At 39.7% G+C, this 26,484-nt stretch overlaps 1 protein-coding gene and 1 long non-coding RNA gene across 5 annotated transcripts in view; both read right to left on the bottom strand.

Moving 5' to 3' along the window:
* LOC125963824 (uncharacterized) overlaps positions 1-26,484 on the bottom strand; it is a 212,712-nt gene that overhangs the window by 5,687 nt on the left and 180,541 nt on the right. The window lies entirely within an intron of this gene.
* CNOT6 (CCR4-NOT transcription complex subunit 6) overlaps positions 14,498-26,484 on the bottom strand; it is a 74,726-nt gene continuing 62,739 nt past the window's right edge. For 3 of the 4 annotated variants that reach the window (XM_004284056.4, XM_033413511.2, XM_033413512.2), the window contains one exon: positions 14,498-26,461. In XM_004284056.4, coding sequence (XP_004284104.1) covers positions 26,249-26,461 — 213 coding nt within the window. In that variant the 3' untranslated portion in view covers positions 14,498-26,248. The remainder of the gene's footprint in view (positions 26,462-26,484) is intronic. The other variant, XM_033413510.2, reaches the window with a different exon arrangement.

Genomic DNA, 26,484 nt, shown 5'->3' with positions numbered 1-26,484 from the left:
CAACAAAAAACAAACAATCCAATTAAAAATGTGCAAAGGACTTAAACAGAAATTTATCCAAAGAAGATAAAGAAATGGCCAATAAGAACATGAAAAGATGATGTTTGCCACCAGTCATTAGGGATATGCAAATTAAAACTATAATAAAATACCATTTCATAGACATTAGGATGGCTACAATAGAAAAAAAAAACAAGAAATAACAAGTGTTGGTGAGGGTGTGGAAAAATTGGAAGCCTCATACATTGCTATATTTATATAGCCGTCCAGGTCCTCTGGAAAACAGTCCAGGCCCTCTGGAAAAGCAGTTAGGAAGTTCCTCAGTAAGTTAAACATAGAATAACCATTTGACCCAGCTATTCCACTCCTGGGTATATATCCCGATGAAGTGAAAACAGGTACTCAAATAAATACTTGTACATACATACATAGTGTTCATTGCAGCACTATTCACAATAGCCAAAAGGTGGAAACAGCTCGCATCAATGGATAAGTGGGTAAACAAATTGCAGTATATTCTTACAATAGAATGTTATTCAGCCATAAAAAGAAATGAAACACTGACATATGCTACAGCATAAATAAACCTCCAAAATACTATGCTAAGTGAGAGAAGCTGGCCAATACAAAAAATGTCGTATAATGTATGATTCCATTTATATGAGATATCCAGAATAAGCAAATTCATAGAGACAGACATAACCAACTGCCAGTCGCCAGGGGCCGGGGAGGAGGCAGGATTAGGGAGGGGCTGCTTAGTGGGTATGAGGTTTCCTTTTGGGGTGATGAGATGTTCTGGAGCTCGATAAAGGTTATGGTTGCACAACATTGTGCTGCTGAATGGTTTGCTTTGAAATGGTTATTTTTATGTTATGTGAATCTCATCTCAACAATAATTTCTTAAAAACTTTATTAGATGAACAAAAGAACAATCATTTCCTGAGGGTTGGAAGGTGGAGGGATTAGCAGCCCACAGTCTGCACAGGGACTGGCCAGTTGACGGTCCTATGAGGGGGGAGGAGCTGAAGGCCCATGTCCCCTTCCCACCCCACACAGCCAGCTGACCTCCAATGTCCCATCCTGGTTGGAGCCTGTGGTTGACTCTCCGGGGAAGTGGAGGGTAATGGGACTCATACCACCCAGGAGAGAACAAAGGGAATTCCCAGGACGGGACAGCCATGAGAACCCCTTCACCGGAATGGAGCAGGACAGAAGTCTTGACAAAGGCATCTCCATAAACAAATCTACATCCCATAGAGGACCCTGGTGATGAAGCTTTCCACTGGAGAGTTTGGGAAGAATCAGCAATTAGCAGCAGGGAAAACTCCACAAATAAAACATGAGGAACTTGTGTTTAATATCAGAAAAAAAATTACAAAAAATGTTTTTAATGTAACCTCATTAAATACTTTAATTGCCCTTCTCATCTCAGATGTAACATATATTTGCTTGCCCTGGCACCAAGAAGCAAAGGTGAGAGCCAGTTAGGCACACAGTGATGGTGGTGTGGCTCTGGTGAAGAAGGTCATGGAGGTTTAGATCCCAGCACACCCTGGCTCTGTAATTCCAGGTCAACTCTTCAACCATCTTCCCTGGCTGAGCCCCGGCCCTCATTAATTTATTTGATCCAGAAGGTCAGATAAAGCACTAGAAAAAGTCATCTGCCCCTAGTGAAGCCGCTTTTAGGATTGGGGTGCCATTAGATGGGTTTTGGCCAAGAATGCAAGGAATTCTGTCTTGCTTCAGCTGTCCATTTGGGACCCCCAAGGAAGCAATGGCAAAGAAAAGCAAAACGCCAGTGTATTTTGGGTCCTGAACTCATAGGTCTGGTATGCTGGATTGGAGCCCAGAGCCTAGACTGCAGGTCTAAGGAGCTGCTTCCCTGGTCTTGTAGCTGCGAGAGAGAAGAGCCAAGGCACAGAGAAGGTCAACACTGGATGAACAACATGCACCAGGAAAAAGAGGAAGAGCAGTGGGCTGACTACTGAGCGGACCCACCATCAAACCATCCAAGGCAGGGAACTGGCTGGCAGGAGCCATCTTTTGGGGGAGGCAGTGGCTGGGGTGGGGGCAGGGAAGCAGAGGGGCCGAGGTCTCTTTCCCCTGTAGGAAGACTTGGTCCATCTTTTTCTTTCTTCTGTAACCCACTCTTTCTCACAGCTAAGGGTGTGACCTACTGGGCCTGGGGCGGTGTCAGGACCTACTGATCCTGGCCATTAGGGACATGGTTGTGGCTCCTGGTATCCTAAAGAAAGCTGCTTAGATGCAGCCTGAGAGCTGTGAAATGGGTCAGTGATTACATCGACTCTGAGGACCCACTAACACCGAATTCTGCCATGTTCCAGTTCTGATTGGGAATCATGCTCAGCTGTGTTGTCCAAGCTCTATAGCCAGGGTTGCTCTTTGACAACCAGACGACAAAGGGGTCTGTCTGAAGCCGACAATGCCGCGACCTGCAGTGTGCCATTTGTAGGAGTGTAGTCCTTTCTGCAATCCCCACAACAGAATGTCAACTGAAGAAAGTCCTGACTGAAATCCCCACGGCAAATGGCGGTCTGACCTCAGCCCTCCTCGGTCTTTCCATGTGGCCCTCCTGGGCCAGAGACCCCCCTGTACCCACCACTGCTGGCCCACAGTGGGTCTGGGGCACTTCAGCTGTGGGTGGACCTCAGCAGTCGGGGGCCCCTGGGAAAAACTGACACTTCTCCCCAACCCCAAGCTGGCATGAACCATACCTGCTCTTGCAAGTCCCATGTCCCCAAGTCTCAAAGGGACAAGAGGGCATATAAGAACTTTCCGGCACCAGCCAGCACCACCCTCCCAACACACACACACACACACACACACACACACACACGCACACACAGTGAGGAAATTTTACTGACAATTCTCAGCTGCCCCAGCCACTTCTCCTTAGGGCAAATATTCTCCATCCCAAGCAGAGGTGGTGCTCCTGGGAGGGGACATAGAGCAGGGGACTCCACGTCCCTGTCTTGGGCTGAGAAAATGGCAGGAGATTCATGTTGATATGGGGAAGAGGAAGGTGGGGAAAGACAGAATCTCCTCAGTTTGAAACTGGGAGAAACCTCTCAGCTGTGTCCACATTTTCCTTACCCGCCTTGTGCTATCGTCCTCACTTACCCCAGAACCAGTCTCTGCTTTGGGAAGCCCTCAGGACTTGGTTCATGGCGCCTCGCCATGGGCCCCTGACAGTGGTTCTGCTTGTCCCCCTCTTCCACTCCAGCCGGTCCTGACCCTTCTGCCTCCGCACCTGGGGCACCAGGCTCCTCATGCTGGTCCGTCTAGTGCCCTGGAGGAACCAGGACATTCCTCTGCTTACCACCTCCCAGGGCTCCCCATCCCTCTGCGCACGAAATCTTGCTCATCCCTAAGGTCTTCAAGCCCTGTGGGGTCTGCCCCACCTGAGCCCTCAGGCCTCCTCTCATGCCCCTGCCCACCCCAGTTTCTTTTCTTTACCCAACAACACCAGGCTCTCCCACCCTTAAGCTGGTGCAAGCACGGGCCCTAGTATGGGAACATTCGTCTGCTCTCTGCTTCATTCTTTAAGGCACAGCCCAGATGTCCCTTCCTCTGGGAAGCCTGCCCTTGCTTGCACAGAGTTCACCTTCTCTCCTTCCACTCTTTTTTTTTTTTTTTTTTTGCGGTACGCGGGCCTCTCACTGTGTCCTCTCCCGTTGTGAAGCACAGGATCCAGACACGCAGGCTTAGTGGCCATGGCTCATGGACCTAGCCACTCCGCGGCATGTGGGATCTTCCCGGACCAGGGCACAAACCCGTGTCCCCTACATTGGCAGGCGGACTCTCAACCACTGCGCCACCAGGGAAGCCCTCCTTCCACTCTTAAGCCACCTCCTATGTCCTTCTGTCCAGCCACCTCCTTGCTGGGCACCAGCTCTCTGCTTATACAGCTGCCTCTCCCAATCGGCCAGGCCTACCTGGATGCAGCACAGGCCAGCTGTCAATGAGGGAGGGAGTGGGTGGCCAGGGATGCTGGTTAGGCTGTAAAGGCGCCCTGGGCACCTCCTGTAGGGGACACGCCTTCAGCAGGCCTCCTTGGGGCCCCAGGTCCAGGGGGGCAGTTCATCTTGTGGATTTAAAAAACTATTCACAGCCTAATGTTTCATTCAGTGGAAATTTTTAGGACTTAAGCCCAGGAGGCAGCATCTCAAGTAACCCTGAGAAAACTGCTCTGAGGAGGCGAGGGGGGAAACCTGGTTATATAGAAGTTTTGCAACAAAGGGCAGGTGGTCTGACCATCAAGAGTTTATTGTAAATTAAAGAAAACCAGATATCCCAAGTTGAGGAATTTAGCGCTTTTCTATATATGGGAAGATGCAAGAGTCTGAGCTCACTGAAATCATTCCTTTGATATGTGCCTCAGCTATCTGGGGCCAGTATCCTGTATTTTCACATCCTGAGTTTCCTCAGGGCTCACTGTAGGAGTGGCTGCAGTCTGATGGCTGCTAGATGGCAGGTATTCTTTCCTTCCTGATTTTCCTCAGGGCTCACCAGCTCACATTCCTGGTGGCTGCATTTGCTGATGACTATGACATCTTTTGTTTAATGATATGGCAGGAAATATTCCATTTCTCAATCTCTACTTGTGTTTGCAGCTGCTGCTTTCTTCGTGAACTTCATAGCCAAGCCTGTGGCCCCACCTTTGGCTGCCCTCTCCCCTGCCGTGGAGACCAGGGCTGGGGCTGCGGCCAACCACTTTCTCAAAGACTTCAACCCTCTGAAGTTCATCCTGGCCAGCCTCCACTGGAAACCCAGTGGAGCATCTCATGGAGGGCTCCAGGAAGTGTGTGGCTGAGCTGGACCCTGAGGCCATGGGGGCCCTGAAGGCTCTGTGGTAATGTGGGCACCCTCCCCGTGCCAGCAGCCCCCGCCAGCCATCCTCCAGCAGAGTGGAAGTACTTCACTCCTCAAAATCCTACAAGAGGCATCTGGGTCCTATGTCAAGGAAACCTCATTTCCCACCCCCAGGAGAAGCTAGCTGTTCCTGGGCAGGAATCAGGATGATGGTCATATCTGAACGGCAGCGGGGGCTGTGGAGGCCCGGAGGGGTAAGGTACTGGACGTACCTATCACAGGGATGCTGCCCATGCCTGTCCCAGCACAAAGTATGTGTCATGACCCACCTGGGAACCCTCCCTAGAGTTGCAGCTGTACCTTCCTCCCTGAGGTGCTTCAGGTGTCTACGGCCTCTCCTCACTCTCCCAGTGGCAGTGGCTGGAGGGGGAGCACACTCAAGCTTGGCTTCTCCTTTTCAGGGTGCCCTGACATTCTCTGGCTGAGCTGAGGCTGGACTATCCCAGCCTGTGGACAAGATGCTGCCACCTACAGGCTGGGGACCTGCTGCCCAGCCCTGAGCATTCGTATCCTTCCCCTATTCTCTCAATACACATGGATAAGAGCAGCTTTGGGGTTGATGTCTTCTCACCTTTATGCTAATTCCCGTTCCTCTCCCTGCTGTGAACAATAGTGAAGGAAGAGGGGCCTCAGCCTGGGGCTAAGGCTGTGTTGGTCCCTACACCTCAGGAGGTACACCATGCCCTCAGATTATGTGTGTGTGTGAGAGAGAGAGAGAGAGAGAGAGAGAGAGAGAGAGAGAGAGTGTGTGTGTGTGTGTGTGAGAGAGAGAGAGAGAGAGAATTATAATTGACATGTGGTAGGTGGCATAGAGCCAATAATGAAAGGTGACAGGGATCAGGCAAGCATCTGTATTAAACTGGATTTGAAAATTAACGAGGAAACTTTTTCCCTGTTAGGCTCATTATTTTTTAAATTAATTAATTTGTTTTTATTGGAGTATAATTGTGTACAATGTTGCATTAGTCTCTGCTGTACAGTTAAGTGAATCAGCATTACGTATACATATATCCCCTCCCTTTTGGGCCTCCATCCCACCCCACCCCACCCTGATCTCACCCCACCCCACCCAGATCCCACTCATCTAGGTTGTCACAGAGCACCAAGCTGAGCTACCTGTGCTTTATAGCAGGTTCCCACTAGCTACCTATTTTACACATGGTAGTGTATTTATGTCAAACCTAATCTCCCAATTCATCTCACCCTCCTCTTCCCCACTGTGTCCACAAGTCCATTCTCTGCATCTGCATCTGTATTCCTGCCCTGCAAACAGGTTCATCTGTTTTGTTTCTAGATTCCACATATATGCATTAATATACGATACATGTTTTTCTCTTTCTGACTTACTTCACTATGTATGACAGACTCTAGGTCCAACCACATCTCTAAAAATGACCCAGTTTTGTTCCTTTTTAAGGCTGAGTAATATTCCATTGTATATATGTACAACATCTTTATCCGTTCGTCTGTTGATGGGCCTTTAGGTTATTCTGTGATCTGGCTATTGTAAATAGTGCTGCAGTGAACATTGCGGTGCATGTGACTTTTTGAATTACGGTTTTCTCTGGCTATATGCTCAGTAGTGGGATTGCTGGGTCATATGGTAATTCTATTTTTAGGTTTTTAAGGAACCTCCATAATGTGCTCCATAGTGGCTGTATCAATGTACATTCCCACCAACAGTGCAAGAGGGTTCCCTTTTCTCCACAACCTCTCCAGCATTTGTTGTTTGTGGATTTTCTGATGATGCCCATTCTAACGGGTGTGAGGTGATACCTCATTGTAGTTTTGATTTGCATTTCTCTAATGATTAGGTGACGTTGAGCAGCTTTTCGTGTGCCTCTTGGCCATCTGTATGTCTTCTTTGAAGAAATGTCTATTTAGATCTTCTGCCCATTTTTGGATTGGGCTGTTTGTTTTTTTAATATTGAGCTGAATGAAATGTTTATATATTTTGGAGATTAATCCTTTGTCCATTGCTTCATTTGCAAATATTTTCTCCCATTCTAAGGGTTGTCTTTTCATCTTGTTTATAGCTTCCTTTGCTGTGCAAATGCTTTTAAGTTTCATTAGGTCCCAATTGTTTATTTTTATTTCCATTACTCTAGGAGGTGGGTCAAAAAAGGTCTTGCTGTGATTTATGTCAAAGAGTGTTCTTCCTATGTTTTCCTCTAAGAGTTTTATAGTGTCTGGCCTTACATTTAGGTCTTTAATCCATTTTGAGTTTATCTTTGTGTATGGTGTTGGGGAGTGTTCTAATTTCATTCTTTTACATGTAGCTGTCCAGTTTTCCCAGCACCACTTATCAAAGAGACTGCCTTTTCTCCACTGTTTATTCTTGCCTCCTTTTTCATAGATTAGGTGACCATAGGTGCGTGTGTTTTATCTCTGGGATTCCTATCCTGTTCCATTGATCTATATTTCTGTTTTCATGCCATACCATGCTGTCTTGATTACTGTAGCTTTGTAGTATAGTCTGAAGTCAGGGAGCCTGATTCCTCCAGCTCCGTTTTTCTATCTCAGGATTGCTTTGGCTATTCGTGGTCTTTTGTGTTTCCATACAAATTGTAAAAATTTTTGTTCTCATTCTGTGGAAAGTGCCATTGGTAGTTTGATAGGGATTGTATTGAATCTGTAGATTGCTTCGGGTAGTATAGTCATTTTCACAATATTGATTCTTCCAATCCAAGAACATGGTATAGCTCTCCATCTGTTTGTGTCATCTTTGATTTCTTTCATTAGTGTCTTATAGTTTTCTGAGTACAGGTCTTTTGCCTCCTTAGGTAGGTTTATTCCTAGGTATTTTATTCTTTTTGTTGCAATGGTAAATGGGAGTGTTTCCTTAATTTCTCTTTCTGATCTTTTGTTTTAGTGTATAGGAATGCAAGAGATTTCTGTGCATCAATTTTGTATCCTGCAACTTTACCAAATTCATTGATGAGTTCTAGTAGTTTTCTGGTAGCATCTTTAGGATTTTCTATGTATAGTGTCATGTCATCTGCAAACAGTGACAGTTTTACTTCTTCCTTTCCAATTTTTATTTCTTTTTCTCCTCTGATTGCCATAGCTAGGACTTCCAATATATGTTGAATAAAAGGGGCAAGAGTGGATATCCTTGTCTTGTTCCTGATCTTAGAGGAAATGCTTTCAGTTTTTCACCATTGTGAATGATGTTTACTGTGGGTTCATCGTATATGGTCTTTCTTATATTGAGCTAGGTTCCCTCATTGACCACTTTCTGCAGAGTTTTTAACATAGATGGGTGTTGGATTTTGTCAAAAGTTTATCTGCATCTATCAAGATGATCATAATGGTTTTTATTCTTTAATTTGTTAATATGGTTTATCATATTGATTGATTTGTGTGTATTTAAAAATCCTTGCATCCCTGGGTTAAATCCCACTTGATCATGGTGTATGATTCTTTTAATGTGTTGTTGGATTTTGTTTGCTAGTATTTTATTGAGCATTTTTCCATCTATGTTCATCAGTGATACTGGTCTGTAATTTTCTTTTTTTTTTGTAGTATCTTTGTCTGGTTTTTGTATCAGGGTAATTGTGGACTCATATAATGAGCTTGGGAGTGTTCCTTCAGCTGCAATTTTTTGGAAGAGTTTGAGAAGGATGGGTGTTAGCCCTTCTCTAAATGTTTGATAGAATTTGCCTGTGAAGCCATCTGGTCTTGGACTTCCGTTTGTTGGAAGATTTTCGATGGCAGTTTCAAGTTCATTACTTGTGATGTTTCCTCATATTTTGTATTTCTTCCTGCTTCAGTCTTGGAAGGTTATGCCTTTCTAAGAATTTGTCCATTTCTTCCAGGTTGTCCATTTTATTGGCATGTAGTTGCTTGTAGTAGTCTCTTATGATCCTTTGTATTTCTGCAGTGTCCTTTATAATTTCTCCTTTTTCATTTCAAATTTTATTGATTTGAATCCTCTCGCCTTTTTTCTTGATGTGTCTGGCTAAAGGTTTATCAATTTTGTTTATCTTCTCAAAGAACCAGCTTTTAGTTTCATTGATTTTTTGCAATTGTTTTGTTCATTTCTATTTCATTTATTTCTGCTTTGATTTTTTTTTTTTTTTTTTTTTTTTTTTGCGGTACATGGGCCTCTTACTGTTGTGGCCTCTCCCATTGCAGAGCACAGGCTCCGGACACACAGGCTCAGTGGCCATGGCTCACAGGCTTAGCCACTCCATGGCATGTGGGATCTTCCCAGACCGGGGCATGAACTCGCGTCCCCTGTATCGACAGGCAGACTCTCAACCACTGCACCACCAGGGAAGCCGTCTGCTTTGATTTTTATGTTTTCTTTCCTTCTACTAACTTTGGGTTTTGTTTGTTCTTCTTTCTCTAGTTGCTTTAAGTGTAAGCTTAGTTTGTTTATTTGAGATTTTTCTTGTTTCTTAAGGTAGGATTAAATTGCTATAAACTTCCCTCTTAGAACTGCTTTTGCTGCACCCCATGTTTTGGATGTTGTGTTTTTGTTGTCATTTGTTTCTATGTATTTTTTTGATTTCCTCTTTGATTTCTTCAGTGATCTCTTGGTTATTTAGTAGCATATTGTTTAGCCTCCATGTGTTTATGTTTTTTTACAGTTTTTTTTCCTGTAATTGATTTCTATTCTCATAGTGTTTGTTTTTGTCAGAAAAGGTGTTTGATATGATTTCAATTTTCTTAAATTTCCTAAGGCTTGATTGTGACCCAGGATGTAATCTATCCTAGAGAACGTTTCGTGTCCACTTGAGAAGAAATTGTATTCTAATGCTTTTGGAATGGAATGTCCTATAAATATCAATTAAGTCCATCTGGTCTAATGTGTCTTTTAAGGCTTGTGTTTCCTTATTAATTTTCTGTCTGAATGATCTATCCATTGGTGTAAAGTGGAGTGTTAAAGTCTCCCACTATTATTGTGTTACTGTTGATTTCCCCTTTTATGGCTGTCAGCATTTGCCTTATGTATTGAGGCTCTCCTCTGTTGGGTGCATAAATATTTACAATTGTTATGTTTTTCTTGGACTGATCCCTTGACCATTATGTAGCGTCCTTTCTTGTCTCTTGTAATGGTTATTTTAAAGTCTGTTTTGTCTGATATGAGTATTGCTAGTCCAACTTTCTTTTGATTCCCATTTGCATGGAAAATCTTTTTCCATCCCCTCACTTTCAGTCTGTATGTGTTCCTAAGTCTGAAGTGGACAGAATATATACAAGTCCTGTTTTTGTATCTATTCAGCTAGTCTGTGTCTTTTGGTTGGAGGGTTTAAGGTAACTATCAATATGTATGTTCCTATTACCATTTTCTTAATTGTTTTGGGCTTGTTTTTGTACGTCTTTTTCATCTCTTGTGTTTCCCACCTAGAGAAGTTCCTTTAGCATTTGTTTTAAAGCTGGTTTTGTGGTGTTGAATTCTCTTAGCTTTTGCTTGTCTGTAATGCTTTTGATTTCTCCATTGAATCAGAATGAGATCCTTGCTGGGTAGAGTAATCTTGGTTGTAGCTTTTTCCCTTTCATCCCTTTAAATATGTCCTGCCACTCCCTTCTGGCTTGCAGAGTTTCTGCTGAAAAGTCAGCTGATAACCTTATGGGGATTCCTTTGTATGCTATTTGTGCCTTTTCCCTTGCAGCTTTTAATATTTTTTCTTTGTATTTAATTTTTGTTAGTTTGATTAACATGTGTCCTCAGCACGTTTCTCCTTGGATTTATCCTGTATGGGACTGTCTGTGCTTCCTGGACTTGACTATTTCCTTTCCCATGTTAGGGAAATTTTCGACTATAATCTCTTCAAATATTTTCTCAGGCCCATTCCCTTTCTCTTCTTCTTCTGAGACCCCTATAATTCAAATGTTGGTGCGTTTCACGTTGTCCCAGAGCTGAGACTGTCCTCATTTCTTTTTATTCTTTTTTCTTTATTTTGCTCCACAGTTTTATCCACCATTATATCTTCCAGCTCACTTATTGGTTATTTGGTCTCAGTTATTCTGCTTTTGTTTCCTTCTAGTGTATTTTTCATTTCAGTTTTTGTGTTGTTCATCACTGTTTATTTGTTCTTTAGTTATTCTAGGTCCTTGTTAAACATTTCTTGTATCTTCTTAAGCAGTGCCTCCATGCTATTTCCGAGATCTTGGATCATCTTTACTATCATTACTCTGAATTCTTTTTTGGGTAGATTGCCTATTTCCTCTTCATTTATTTGACCTTGTGGGATTTTACCTTGCTCCTTCATCTGTAACATATTTCTCTGTTGTCTCATTTTGTCTAACCTATTGTGTTTATGTTCTCCTTTCTGCAGGCTGCTGAGTCATGGTTCCTCTTGCTTCTGTTGTCTCTCCCCTGGTGAGTGAGGTTAGTTCAGGGGTTTGTGTAGGCTTCCTGGTGTGAGGGACTTGTGCCCATGCTCTGATGGGTGGAGCTGAGTCTTTTCCCTCTGATGGGCAGGGCCACGTCAGGTGGTGTGATTTCAGGTGTCAGTGAGCTTAGTACAACTTTAGGCAGCCTGTCTGCTGATGGGTGGGGCTCTGTTCATGTCTTGCTTGTTGTTTGGCCTGAGGCGTCCAGCACTGGAGTTTACAGGCCATTGGGTGGAGTTGGTTCTTGATGTCGAGATGAGGACCTCGAGGAGACCTCACATTGATTAATATTCCCTGGGACCTGAAGTTCTCTGTTAGTCCAGTGGCTTGGACCCGACACTCCCACCACAGATACTCAGGCAGAAAGAAAAAAAGAAACAAACAGAAAAGAGCAGAACAATAACGAAGAATAAAAAATAAAATACAATTAGAAAAATAAAAAATATATTAGGAAAAATAACAACAAAAATGGAACAACAACAGAACAAAACAGCCACAACAGCAAGTAAAGAAAATTTTAAAATAAAAAATTAATTAAAAGATAAGAATAAAAAATAATAAAAACTAAACTAAAAAAAGATAAAAAAATTTAAAACTCCCTGGTGCCTCCTGTATCAGTGTCCTTGCCCCCACAGTGAGCTACAGCCAACCAACCCCTGCCTCCTCAGTAGGCCTCCAAGACCTCTAGGTGGGTTTCTGGATGTGCTGTGTCAGCCCCACCTCTGCATGTGTTTCTCTCACCAGCATCTATTCCTGAAGTTGGACTGGAGCACATGTGCCTGCGCAGGACAGCTGAGATGCAGGCCTCCACAGGCATAACTGCAGGGGCTGGTGCAGCCGGACTGGGACTTGGAGGGGGACAGCTTTCAGCCCGCCAGGACCCACATGGCCAGAGACCCTGTCAGGGGCATCACTCGGGCTGCCAGTTCCCACAAAGCCAGAGGAGGCTTTGGTGGGGGTGGGGCTCAGGCCCAGGACCCACTCTGCCAGAAGAGGCTTTGTCGGGGTGGTGTGTGGGCTCTTGGGACCTGCAAAGCTCACATCACAGCAGCTTTGTGGGGGCTGGTACTCAGGTCCACCAGGACCCATGTGGCTGGAAGAGGCCCCAGCTGGTGCGGGGCTCAGGCCTGGGACCCACGCAGCTGGAGGGGACCCAGGGGGCGGGGCTTCAGCTGGAAGAGGCCTTGTGGGGGTGGGGCTCAGATCTGGGACTCATGTGGCTGGAAGTGGCCTTAGCAGGATGGGGGGTGGGGGGTGTGTGTTCAGGCCCTGGACTCCATCACGCTCACCAGGGCCCGAGTAGGCAGGGGAGATGCTGGCTGCATCCTCTCAGATCCCCCAGTCCCCCAAAAGTCCCTCTCCATCCCCGCTGATACCCCACCATGAGTGGCCCCCTCTGATCATGGGGACTTCTCTCCCCCAGCGCCAGCTCAGGGGTGCTGGTCCTGTCCCGCCTCCACTTTTCTTCCCCTCCTCCTTCTCTTGCACGTCCTACCTGGTCACACACGGATTCCTCCCATCCCCTAGGATGTCCGAGGTCCCCCACCAGCTCGTAGGTGCTCTACTTGTGAGGAGATGCGAACTCCACATCCTCTTACTCCACCATCTCGACTGTGCCCCTGCATTCTGTAATAACTTTCAATGTGATAACTTTAAAACTTTAACTTTTATAATCTGTAAAAATATTGCATCACTATTTCTGTACACCTGAAACTAATATTTATAATATTGTAAATCAACTATACTTCAATTAAAAAAATTTTTTAAAGTAACATATAAACTTAACTTTGCTTTCAGTGATGGTATAATCAGCAGAGAGGAACTATTTCAAGTAACACAAAAGCACAGTAATTTGGAACTCTGCATCCTGTACCCCAAGGACAAGAAGAACTGTAAAACTGAAGTTTTCTGGTTGGTGTCATTGCCATACTGAGGTCATTCTTTGCATATTCTAAGTCAAATGAGTAATTATCTTAGTGTCATTGAAACCTGAGATTTCTGGCAAAGTTGAAAGAAGATACTGATATGAGATGATTAGAGTAAAAACCTTATAGCTCAAGATTTGAACTGGAAGTATAATTTGAACTGGAAGTATAATTATCCTGATGTATTTTATCCTTAGGGGGAAAAAACCCCTCTTATCTCTGTCGCCTAAAAGGACCAAGAAACTGACTAATCCTGTAACATGACTAATGAGAACTGTGGCCTCTAGATAACATTTCCCACTAAAGGAACCAAGAATCTTTGGAGGAATGCCTAGTTCCAGGCCTGAAGCAGGAAATGTGAACGATGAACCTGGAACATCTTTCCATACAGAATAGAAGGAGGCTACCAAACACTATTGGGATTGTGTCAAAAATACACAGGGACCAGTCTGAATAAAGCTCCCACTGGCCAAAGATGGGGTAACTTGAACATCAGTAGTGGTAGTAAAAACAATGGATGAAATTCACGAAATATGTTCAAATCCATATGATTTTGATACAGGGGAAAATAGTCTATGTGGTAACCATTAGAGACACAGGAAATTAACTCAATATTCTGAAAACTGGTATTTTTTAAAAGAATGCTTATCACTTTGAAATATGTACTGAAATATTTACAGATTAAAAGATATGATGTCTGGACTTTGCTTTTAAATAACCTAGGGTGTGCACAACATGTGGGATAGTTGAAACAAGATTAGCTATGTAATGGTAATCAAAGCTTGGTGATGGGTGAATCGAGTTCATTCAGTTGTTCTCTGGACTTCAGTATACATTGGAAACATTTCAAAATACAAAGTCAAAAAAATAAAAAGATTAAAAGTGAGAGAATATACACAACACATATAACTGATAAAAGGTAAGTATCCTGAGTATGTAAAGAATTACGTATCAATCAGAAAAGGACAAAACCCTCAATAGGCATAAAATCATAAGAGGAATCTGAAATATAATTGAAACCACAATGAAATATTATTATATCCACAAGACTGCCAAAACTTAAAAATCAGACAAAAACAAGCATAGGCTAAGTTGTGGAACAATGAAAAAACTCACAAAGTGCTCGTGGGAGAGTAAATGGGAACAAACACTTTGAACAGAGTTAAGCATACCTAGTAAGTCAAACATGTGCATGCTCTATCACCTAACAATTCCAACACTTAAGTTTATACTCCAGAGAAGTTCTTGTACTCCAGGACCTACCAGAATTCTCAGAGCAGAATGATTTGTAAGGGTTGGGGGAACGTGGAAGAAAACTAGAAACTCAAAGACACTTGCAAAGAATGAATAAATATATTTTGGAATATTCACACAATACAATATCATACTACAGGGAAAACAAATTAACTACAGATATTACAACTGCATGCATTAGCATGAATTAATCTCAAAAACATAGTGACCAAAGAATTCAAGTTGCAGAAAAAATCATACAAAATGATTTCATTTATGTATTTTTGAGATAATTCATATACCATAAAATTCAGCCCTTTAAAGTGAATTCAGAGGTTTTAGAATATTCAGTGTAGTGCAATCATCACCACTACCTAATCTCAGGACATTTATATCAGCCCCAAAAGAAACTATACCCATTAGAAGTCACTCTTCATTGGAGAAATGTTTATTCAAATCCTTTAACCATTTTTAGATTGGGTTTTTTCACTGTTGAGTTGTAAGAGTTCTTTACATAATCTGGAAACTAGTTTCATACATGATTTGCAATTATTGGGTTGTCTTTTTTTTTCCTTTGAAGCACAAAAGTTTTTAATTTTTAAAAATTTATTTATTTTTGGCTGCATTGGGTCTTCGTTGCTGCTCGCGGGCTTTCTCTAGTTGTGGTGAGCAGGGGCTACTCTTCATTGCAGTGCACAGGCTTCTCATTGTGGTGGCTTCTCTTGTGGAGCTCAGGCTCTAGGCACGTGGGCTTCAGTAGTTGTGGCAGGCATGCTCAACAGTCGTGGCTCATGGGCTCTAGAGCACAGGCTCAGTAGTTGTGGCGCACAGGCTTAGTTGCTCCGCAGCATGTGGGATCTTCCCAGACCAGTGCTTAAACCCGTGTTCCCTGCATTGGCAGACGGATTCTTAACCTCTGTGCCACCAGGAAAGCCCAAAAGTTTTTAATTTTGATAAAGTCCAGGTAATCTATTTTTATCTTTGGTTGCTTGTGCTTTAAAATGTGTCTTATCTAAGTTAATTATTGCCTAATCTAAGGTCATGAAGATGTTTACCTATGTCTTTTCCCAAGGGTTTTTGTAGTTTTAGCTTTTACATTTAGATTTTTAAAATTCACTTTAACTGGTGTGTGGTAGAGGTTCAACTTCATTCTTTTACTTGTACATATTCAGTGGTCTAGCACCATTTGCTGGAGACACAATTCTTTTCCCTATTGAGGTGTCTTGGCACCTTTGTTCAAAATCAGTTAAACAATGTAAGAGTTTATTTCTAGGCTCTCAATTCAATTCCATTGATCTATAAGCTTTCCTTGTGCCAACACCACACTGTGTTGATTACTGTAGCTTTGTAATAAGTTTTGAAATCAGGACGTTTGAGTCTTCCAAATTTGTTCTTTTTCAAGATTAGCTGTTGGGGTCCCTTAGGTTTCCATATGAATTTTTAAGATCAGTTTGTAAATTTCTGCAACAAACAAAAAGCCAATGGGATTTTGTGAGGGATTGCATTCACTCTGTAGATCAATTTCGGGAGTATTGCCATCCTAACAGTATCAAGTTTTTCAATCCATAAAAATGAAATGTCTTTCCATTTACTTAGGTCTTTTTTCCATGTTTTATAGTTTTCAGTGTACAAGTCTTGCATTTCTTTTGTTAAATTTATTCCTAAGTATTTTATTGCTATTGTAAATGAAATTGTTTTCTTAATTTGGAATTGTTCATGGCTAGTGAGTAGAAATACAATTGATTTTTGTATACTGATCTTATTATCCTGTAATCTTGCTGAACTTACCTGTTAACTGTAACAGCTTCTAAGATTTTCTATGTACAAGATTATGTCACCTCCAAATATGGTTTTACTTTTTCCTCTCCAATCAATTTCACTGTTATCTGATTCATCAGCATACATTTGTTCATGGTATTCCATAATAATCCTTTTTATTCTGTAGGGTTGGTAGTAATGCATCCTTTTCATTTCTGATTTTAGTAAATTGTTTTTTGTTCTGTACAGTATGGTTAAAGGCCCATCAATTTTGCTGATCTTTCCAAAGAACAACAAATGCCATATGGTTTTACAAACAATAAAAAATGCCTTTTATTTCATTTTCTTGCCTAATTTCCCTGGCTAGAACATCTAGTAGAATGTTGAATAGAAGGTAAGAGTGCACATTTTTTTTTTTCTTCCTGATCTTAGGGGGACCTACCATTAAGTAGGATGTTAGCTGTGGGTTCTTTGTAAATGCCTTTATCAGGTTGAGGAAGTTCTCTTCCATTCATCGCTTGGCAAGTGCGTTTTTATTTTTAAATGAAGCATTGTAGAATTTTGTCAAATACCTTTTCCATGTCTAATGTGATAATCCTGTCATTTTGTCCTTTAAACTATTGATATAGTGTATTACATTAATTGGGGATATTAAGCCAAGCTTGCATTCCTGGGATAAGTCCCACTTGGTCATAGTGTCTGATCTTTTAACATTTTGCTGGATTGTTTTGCTAGTTTTTTAAGAATTTTGCATCTATATTCATAAGTGACATTAGTGTGTGGTTTTCTTTCCTTGTGATAGCTTTGTCTGGTTTTGATATTAGGGTAATATTGGCCTCATAGAATGAGTTAAGAAGTGTTCCTTCTTCAGGTTTTTGAAAGTTTGTAAAGAATTGATATTCTTAGAATTCCACCAGTGAAGCCATCTGGGCCTGGGCTTTTCTTTCCATAGTTTTTTTTCATTACTAATTTAACCTCTTCACTTGTTTTAAGTTTACTCAATTTTTTCTATTTCTTCTTGAGTTGGTTTTGGTAGTATGTGTCTTTCTAGGTATTTGTCTATGTTATTTAATTCATTAGCATAGTATTCCATAATAACCCTTCTTCTGTAAAGTTAGTAGTAATGTCCCCCTTTAATTCCTGATTTTAGTAATTTGGTGTTTTTTTTGCGGTATGCGGGCCTCTCCCATCGCGGAGCACAGGCTCCAGACGCGCAGGCTCAGCGGCCATGGGTCACAGGCCCAGCCGCTCCACGGCATGTGGGATCTTCCCGGACCGGGGCATGAACCCACGTCCCCTGCATCGGCAGGCGGACTCCCAACCACTGCGCCACCAGGGAAGCCCAATTTGAGTGTTTTTTGATTTTGCTGATCTTTCCAAAGAACTAACTTTTGTCTTGCTCCTTTCTCAATTGTGTTCCTTTTCTCCATTTCATTATTTTCTTTCTTCTGCTTGCTTTGGGTTTACTTTGCTCTTTGTTTTCCAGTGTCTTAAATTGGAAGGTTAGGATTTTTGTTTTGGTTTTAATAAATCTATGTATTTATAACTATAAATTTCCCTTTAAGGAGTTTTTGCTGCATCCCACCAGGTTTAGTATGTCTTTTCATTTATTTCAAAGTATTTTCTAATTTCACTTTTGAGTTTTTAGACCCATTGGTTTTAGGTGTATTGTTTAATTTCCACATATTTCCAAAGTTCTCAACTTTACATCTAACTTCATTATGATTGGAGAATAGACTCTGTATGATTTTAGTTCTTTTAAATTTTGAAGCTTGTTTTATGATGTAGCCTATGGAATATTGAATAACGTCCCATGTGCACTTGAGAAGAATGTGTATTCTGGTGTTATGTGCTCTACACGTTAGGTCTAGTTGCCTTATAGTGTTGTTCAAGTCTCTTTATTTTGTTGATCTGCCCAGTTGTTCTATCCACTGAGAGCAGGGTATTAAAATGTCCAACTGTCATTGTTGAATTGGCATCATTCCCTTCCAGTCAGTTTTTGTTTCATGTAGCTTGGGGTTGTTTATCATTGGTGTTGCTCATCATTATAGACTGCGCCCTTTTATTTCTAACATATTTTGTTTTCAAGCCTATTTTATCTATTAGTATAGCCACTCCAACTTTCTGATAGTTTATTTGCATCCTTTTCCATCCTTTTACTTTCACTATTTGTATCTTTAAATCTAAAGTGTCTCCTGTACACAGCACATAGTTGGATCATGTTTATTTTTATCCAGTCTGATCCCTTATTTTTTGACTGGATTAATCCATTCACATTTAATGTTATTATTAGACTTAAGCCTACCATTTAACTTGTTTGTGTCTCACGTCTTTTCTGTTCCTTTATTCCTTATATACATTTTTTTGCATTGACTATTTTCTAGTGTAACATTTTCTTTCATAATTTTTGCAGTTTCATAATTGAGTTCACAGTTGAAAAAGTAGACTCAAATATCCAAATTGCTCCAAATATTCTTCTTTTCCCATAACTGAATCAACTACTGAAAAAATCATTAAAACATTTTTTTGGATCCATATCAACAAAGTGTTTTTATATGAACCTATTTAACATTTTAGCAAAAGGTTATCAATTTCTCTCCAAGTTAAGAACTTTTCTGCTCAAGTTAAGTACTAATTCTTGTGTCAACTCTAGATTAAATCAAATTCAAAGGGAGGGGTATTTACATAATTTCAAAAGCAACTCTAAGCTTATTCAATATCAACTAAGTGTTTTTCAAATTTTCCTGATAGCTTTTGCAGCAAATTTACAAAATGCTAATTACAATGAAAATTTATGTCAGAAACTATGCAAAATCAGCATTTCTGGATCCGTATCATGATGCTTCAATTTCAACATAAATTTTTGTACCTATCTGTGAAGGTGACAAGCTTTTCCTTTCCTTGGAGTTTTAATTTTGGTTTACTCATATACAGTGTGATATCAGCAAGAAAGTGTGTATTACACTGACATGTTTTGCTCTTGATTACTGAATACTTGGCATTCCTTTTGTTGCAAGAAAATCTGAAACTGGAATAGAAACGTAAATCATTGTTAAAAATTCTTAATTCAACCAATGAGCATTAGTAAGGAAGACAAGATTGTTAAATTGTCTTTTATCACAAACTGGTTATGGTTCCTGGATTTGAACCTATATACTGATCAATTTTAACAATAGTGACACTTTTCAAAGAGTCTGTTTCAGAAAACTTATTTGCAATAAGCATCACTAGGTGAAACAAAACAGTAAGAGAAATCCAGGCTCATTAAAAAATTCCAAGAGATCCAGATTTTTGACCTAACATAGCAGAAGCACTTTCTGTAGTGATAGTAACTTTTTTCTTTGTATCTAGCAAAATTCTTCTGCAGATGTCAAAGATGCAAAAACATGCCACAAGTGATTTTTTTTTTAGGCTGAGAATTCATATTTTTTTGTAAAATTGGAACTCCTTTAATACAAAGCATACAAAGTATTAACTGGGCAGTGTCTTTTACATCACAGCTCATCTAAAGATAATATAGTTTCAGTTTTTCAATTCTGAATCAACTAATCTTTAGTACTATTAGAAAGGTCTTATATTCTATAGGTAATTACTGGCTTAACTGAAGATATTTCATTTTTGTAAAACACTGTCTTTTGTCATTGTCTTAATCCACCCTCCACAACACTGCTAGAATGACCTTTCTAAACACAAATTGGGTAATGCTACTCCCATTTAAAACCCTGTGTGGTTCTTTACCACCACCTACAGGATGAAGTTCATACTTTAGTACATGGTTCAAAGTTCAAAGGTGCCCACCGTGTTCCAGACACTCCACTAGTGCACTTCCCACTGAAAGACCCTCATCATGTTCAAAATCCATTCCATTCATAGCTATACACATTTCACAAAGGCATTTAATACATCTCCTATTATTCATCCAGTAAACAAGTTCTTAGTCCTTCAAAACCAGTTCTACAGTCACCTGGAAGGCTTTATAGACCCATGTAGACAGAGATTTGCTCCCTCCATACCTGGTGTATCTTCAGCACATTATAACACTAGATTATAATGACCAATGAACAACCTGAAGTCAGAGAACGTCTGATAAATCTCTATTTCCAATCTAAACATAGTGTCTGACAAGAAGAAATTCTAAATAAGTATTGATCAGTATGGTGACTAGGAAAAGTAGATTAAGGACAACTCTGATTCATCGCAATGGACTAATTACATATAGTCCTCCCACTCATCAGGTCTGTTCAAAGTCACCACTAGCAAGCATCATGTTAATGGGGAGGGGAGATGGTAACTCCCTATATAAAGCTCAGAATGTGAGCATATACCCCTCACACCTACATCATTGCCCTGAGAAGGAGCCACCTGCATCAGTATGAATATTAAAAGGAAAGCAAGTCCTGCATTTTACAGCTTTCTTCTCCTTGAATTTGATCACACCAGCGTCCCTTTTCAATGTCTTTCATGGATCAGGCTTTCAAGAATTACACAAAGCTTGGGAAAAAATAGTACTAGCAGGACTGCCATGAAGCGGAGATACTGAAATCACCAGGGTTATAGGGTTGGCAGTCAAAAGGCATTAATAGGGCTTCCCTGGTGGCGCAGTGGTTGGGGGTCCACCTGCCGATGCAGGGGACGCGGGTTTGTGCCCCGGTCCGGGGGGATCCCGCATGCCGTGGAGCGGCTGGGCCCGTGGGCTGTGGCCACTGGGCCTGCGCGTCCAGAGCCTGTGCTCCGCGGCGGGGGAGGCCACAGCAGTGAGAGGCCCGCGTACCACAAAAAAAGAAAAAAAAAAAGCCATTAATAAATTAATGAAGCAGTCATGCTGAGTTGGCTCTCTGGGACCCCACAGCTTAAATTCACTTTGCTAGTAAGCCTGAAAAGTATATGGCAGTAGGAGCTCTTGAGACACCACCTCCAGTCACATTGGTGTAGCGAACAAAGTGTCTTACAACAGGCCCAAAATAATTTAATAGCTTTTGAGATTAGAGTGAACTGAAGTGTGCAGTTCAAAGAAAATGAGAAAATGGACATCTCCCTACTCATTTGATTTAAACTGTCAATGTTGCTAAAGTAACTGCAGAAACTGGTCTTCAAGTCACCTGGTAATCCAGCAGTCTTCTCAATTCCTAGCTATAGACTAGCTGGTTAGACTCATTTGAGGAACAATCTATTTAGAACATTTTTCATTATTTGGAGCAAATTATTAACTTACAGAAATAGCCTAAAATTCTTGTAAAATTCTAGTAAAAACTATCTTCTAAGGATTCTTATAATATATAACCTGTATATTAAAATTGCCTTTAAAGTATTTATGAAAGCTTATTTTAAACTCAATTTAAATTTGAATACATAAATAACACTCAAAGAAGGGAATTCTCAATATATATAACATTTTTACCTAAAACCTGAAAACTTTATTGCATATATATTTCAGTTCATGTTTCCTTAGATACTTGTTCCTCTACAGAACTAGAATTTATAAATATGGGCATATTTCATTAACTTCTACAACATTTTTTTGGCAATCATAAGGAAGAACAAGACTTCTGTTAGAGAGATAAAATTATATATTAAGGATTAGGTAGAAAATGCCTACTTTAAAAACTGGACATCTCAGCAAACATTCATTTTATCTAATTGTGCTGTGATTTTAAAGGATTTTTTTTCCAGCATCTATATAAAAATTTACATTTATTTGTTAAAGAAGTAGTTTCTAAAAATAGACTCAATGCTCTGAAGAGTTGGGAAGTCAATTTTAAAGTTTATATATACAACAAACTATACATGTAACAATTACAACATTTAATGAATTAATATAACCCCACCAATACAATGTTTGCTACTGTATTAAAAGCATTTATTCAAAATATGTCAACCTCCTTCCAAAGGATGAAAGACACATGAGCCCATTTCTTATACTATGAGGTATATGGTAACAACAACAAAAATCCTAAATACAAAAGGATCATCAGTTGCCTAAATACAAAATTGAACTTTGGCAAAGATATGAGTGTTATACAGAATACCACAGCCAATAAGGAGATCCTTAAGTTTACACCATCTCCCTATATCATAGCACTGTCCCCGTTCACTCTTCCCTTTCAAAGGGTGAGTTATAACCCTGTCCCAGATGACTCAGAATTTTAAATAGGTGGTCTGCTGATTAACACATATTTTCTCAAACCTCAATACTACAGCTATACAAATTACACTTTAAAAATATTTGAAACAGGTAATTGAATTTATTGGTTGACTATGAGTAGGAAAATACATCGGTAAAGAAAAGAGACCCTGTATATAAATATAATACTAGCTAGTTACAATTTGACCAAGAAGGTTCCACTGAAAAGAAGAGTAAAAGCCCTTGTTACCACCAGTCCATAGGTCATATTCAGTTTCCCATTACCCTTATCGAAGAGCTGCCTAGGCAAATGGGACATTCTTTGAGCTTAGTGCAGATAATGTGCTGGGTTTTGTTACATGAATGGTAAACAAAACTTAGTCCAGTGCATTACACAATTTAATGTATTGTAAATAAAGACTAGATATTCTATTTTAAACACTACTTCAACATACTGGTTACTAAAATTTATGTAACCAAAAAGAAGAGCAAAGTGAACATCTCAAAATACTGTTTACAAGTAGGGGAGAAACACTTGCTAAAGGTTTTCTTTGAAATATCTGCAGCATTTGTACCGGGTATTCTTATTGGTTCATTAAAAGAGCAAATTGCTATAACTGCTTTGCTTAGGTTGGCTTTTATACTTATATAGCATGACCCCAAAACCTTAAAAGTCACTATGGAAACGAATTCTATAAGTTTAAATAGTAAAAAATGGAATACTAAAATTGGAGTTTATTATTGAAAACCGGAAATCTTTTAAGAGCTTTGAAATTTTAATTTCAACATTTAGAAGTGCATTCTACCCAATTTAATAATGTCCTTAGGTTTCAAAGTGCTAACTCAAAATAAGTTTTCCTGGCTGTCACCAAATCAAGTAAAAATAAAAGCACATTTCTTGGAGATGTTCCCTGCCTATCTTCTAGGACTATTAAAGTTGCAATCAACAATTTATTTCTACAACTTTAGTTTAAATTATGCCATAAATTAATTTTGATGAACATTGTTTAAATTCTTAAAGCATAAATAATTATCACTAATACAGTAAACTGTACTTCAAGAGATTTACAAGGAACTGAGCGCCTCCAAATTTCTGATCATTAAAAACAGAAAATATACCCCGAATTTTCTGTAAAACATTCATAAAATGGATTTATCCAGTAAGAATACTGAAATTACATTATGGCAACACCACATTAAATATATTTGTTACAGAATTTTTGAAGAAAACCTATACTGTGAAAACATACTAGTTTTTATTGCATTTTAGGGAGTACGGATTATTGGAAATTATTCAGGACACAGAGGATACTTAAAACACAAAATCTTGCTTATCAGTCTATTTTGGTGTGACCATTTATTCCCTGTAGACTTAAAATATTTTTCTCTCTTTTAAAGGTTACAGTTGTAAATCTACACTCTTGGTTCAATTTATCACTATCTAATAAGGTGGAGAAGCTGTTCAAACTGACCCACAGAAGGTAGTCTGCCACAGAATGCAGTCTGCCTAGAAGAGGCAAGAACAAATATTTTCAAGACGTAACAGGCCATTATATCTTACTATGCTGCCCCCAAATTCAAATATTTTGTAGACAGTAACAAACACAGATGAAAACATTTTATGTAAAGCTCAAACCTTTAGCATCTAACAAGTGCACTCTAGTTCCAGCATCTATGAAAAGAATATATCCTCCATAAACAGAGTAAGTGCTTCTCCCCTTCCCCTTCCATAAAGCTCTCTGGACCTGTTATTATATAATGCAGATCATAAGAAAAGCAGTTTCCTTCATCTCATCAGTCCAACCAGCTCCAGCTTGCCCTTGCTGGAAATTGTCATGATGCACATTACCAACACAGTGTTTAGGATAAATGAGTAAACACACCTTTTATTCACACTTTACAAACAAAACAAAAAACCCAAAAAGAAACCCCATAAAAGTTATGCATTGGTTCTATATCAGTAATACCAGCTTTCCAATGTACTGACTATAAACTGGATGTGTTCGGTGCCAGCACAACTTAAAACAAAAAGCAAAAAATAAAAAACCATCACAACAAAATGTTTAAAAAAAAAAAAAAAAAAAAAACTTCAAAGGAAAAACCAGGTCCCAGACAAAGATTCAAGATCAAAACCTTTTGGAGAATTTTTTCTTTTTTTTAAAAGAAAAAGAAAAAAAAAAAAAAAGAATCATTTACTTAAACAGTATGAGATTTTATTTTCTCTTAAAAACAGAATAAGCACATTTAAGTGCTAAACATTTTTCATAAAATTTTAAGTCATTATCCAAAATGACTCACTCTCTGTATAAAAACTGTTACTAACATTCAACAATTTCTTTTCTTAATGCTCACATACATGGTGTCCTTTTGCTCCCCTGCCTGCAGTTGAAACAAAAGCAGTTAGACCAAGTTCCCTGTGAATTCATTTGATTTTTTTGAGAGAATGAATGAATGAGAACAACATATAGGAGTTAACTTTGCAAAGTTAAAGCTGGCTTTAATCTCTACTAACAGCACTATGGGCAAAATACAAGGTATAATATAACTTTTATCTTGGTTGACATGTTAAAATGACTTAGTCACTTTTAAAATGATCTGAAGTATTGTCTTAGGGACCTGTTTTGAAAATACATCTCATTTATTTTATACTGCTTCATAAATGGAAAATTACTTTTTTTTTAAAGGAATGATTTCTAAAAAACATGGAAACTAAGGAATACATAGAAAACAAAAAGAATTCACATGATACTAGTACTCTGGGTGATGAACAGCACTGTGCAATGACACCAAGAAGCAGTGCTTGGGTCTGGTGAGTAAAGACCCAGGGACCCACCCTATGAACATGTTCCAAAATGTGATATTCAATGCTTCACAATGGAAAAAAAGCCACAGCCCATACAAAAGCATTTTCATAAAACTCTGACAAATGTTAAACAGTATTTAAAAATAAAAAAGAGGATGCACAGATTTTCTCTGCATGCACAGGCAGTGCTTGGTGAGAACAAATTCAGGCAGGCACAGTGGAGATAGGACAGGAAGTGTCTCAAAAAGGAGTTAAGAAGCTGTCCCTAAGCAGCTGTAATTTTGTAACTTAAAAAAGCTGAGGATTTAAAAATATCAGAATGTACATATATCAACCATTACATTCAGTCCATAATGCCTACAGATCATTCACTGCTCAGCTTACCTGTCCTGGTAGATAGTTTTTTGTAAAAACCCAGGAATTCATGGGTAAGTTGCCTCTGGTCCAAGAAAATGTCCTAAACTTTAAACAGATTTAGATTTAAAGAGCAATGTTCTCAATTTAAAAACAAAGTAGTACAAAAGGGCTAACAAAACCCTAACAGTGCAAATCATCAGCAGAGAAAGTCTGTTGCAACTTCTTTTACAAGCTGGCCTTTATAACACATGAAACAGGTAAAAAAAACTTAGCCTTAGATTACAATACAATCATTTCCAAATCTGATTTTTTTAGTACAAAATTTCATAAATCAGGTCTTCTGTGGATCATATACAATCATAAAGGCTAAATTTAAATTCTATATTTTACAAACAAGTCTGAAAAAGGAGGGAGTAAAGTATGGAAGAATGATCTCTGGATGTTATTACTGGCCTCAAAAAAGTAGTGCTACAGATTTCTGTGCAAAGAGAATATGCTGTTCAAACATTTTCCTATTTCAAGGCATGAAAATATTATATTGGATAGAAGAAACAGGAAAATTACTTGTAACAAATTAAAGATAGGTGCAAACACACCAGTCCCTGTCTAACAGTATATAAAGCATATCGGGCTCAGAATTTGTCTGTTTGCTAGCACCTGGCTTTCATACTATATCCTTATCAAATAATCAGCTTGAAAACTCAAATCATCATTAAGGAAAAAAAATCCCTAGTGGCCATACCTCACTCCCCTATATTCAGATTTTTTACGAGTTTCCGAGTGAAACTGAGGTCATCCTCTGAAGGTACTTGACTACCTCCTGCCAGGAAGGTGAATGCCGTTAACTTGGGGCAGGAAAGGCAGTAAGAGCTCCAGTTGTGCAAAAAGTGAGAAGTGGTCAGAGGGGATGAGTGGGTGTGGGCAGCCGCTGATATTGTTCTCAACTAGCCAATGGTGGTCCAGAGGTCCCAGGATGCCTAAAGTGTTCAGCTGAGGTTTAGAATAGAAGATGTAGTCAATTATACCCTGAAAAACAGAAGGCAAAAAGA

Source organism: Orcinus orca, chromosome 3 (genome assembly GCF_937001465.1).
Source record: "Orcinus orca chromosome 3, mOrcOrc1.1, whole genome shotgun sequence".
Taxonomy (NCBI): domain Eukaryota; kingdom Metazoa; phylum Chordata; class Mammalia; order Artiodactyla; family Delphinidae; genus Orcinus; species Orcinus orca.
The sequence above is the reverse complement of the archived record's forward strand: the minus strand, read 5'-3'. Positions and strand labels throughout refer to the sequence as shown.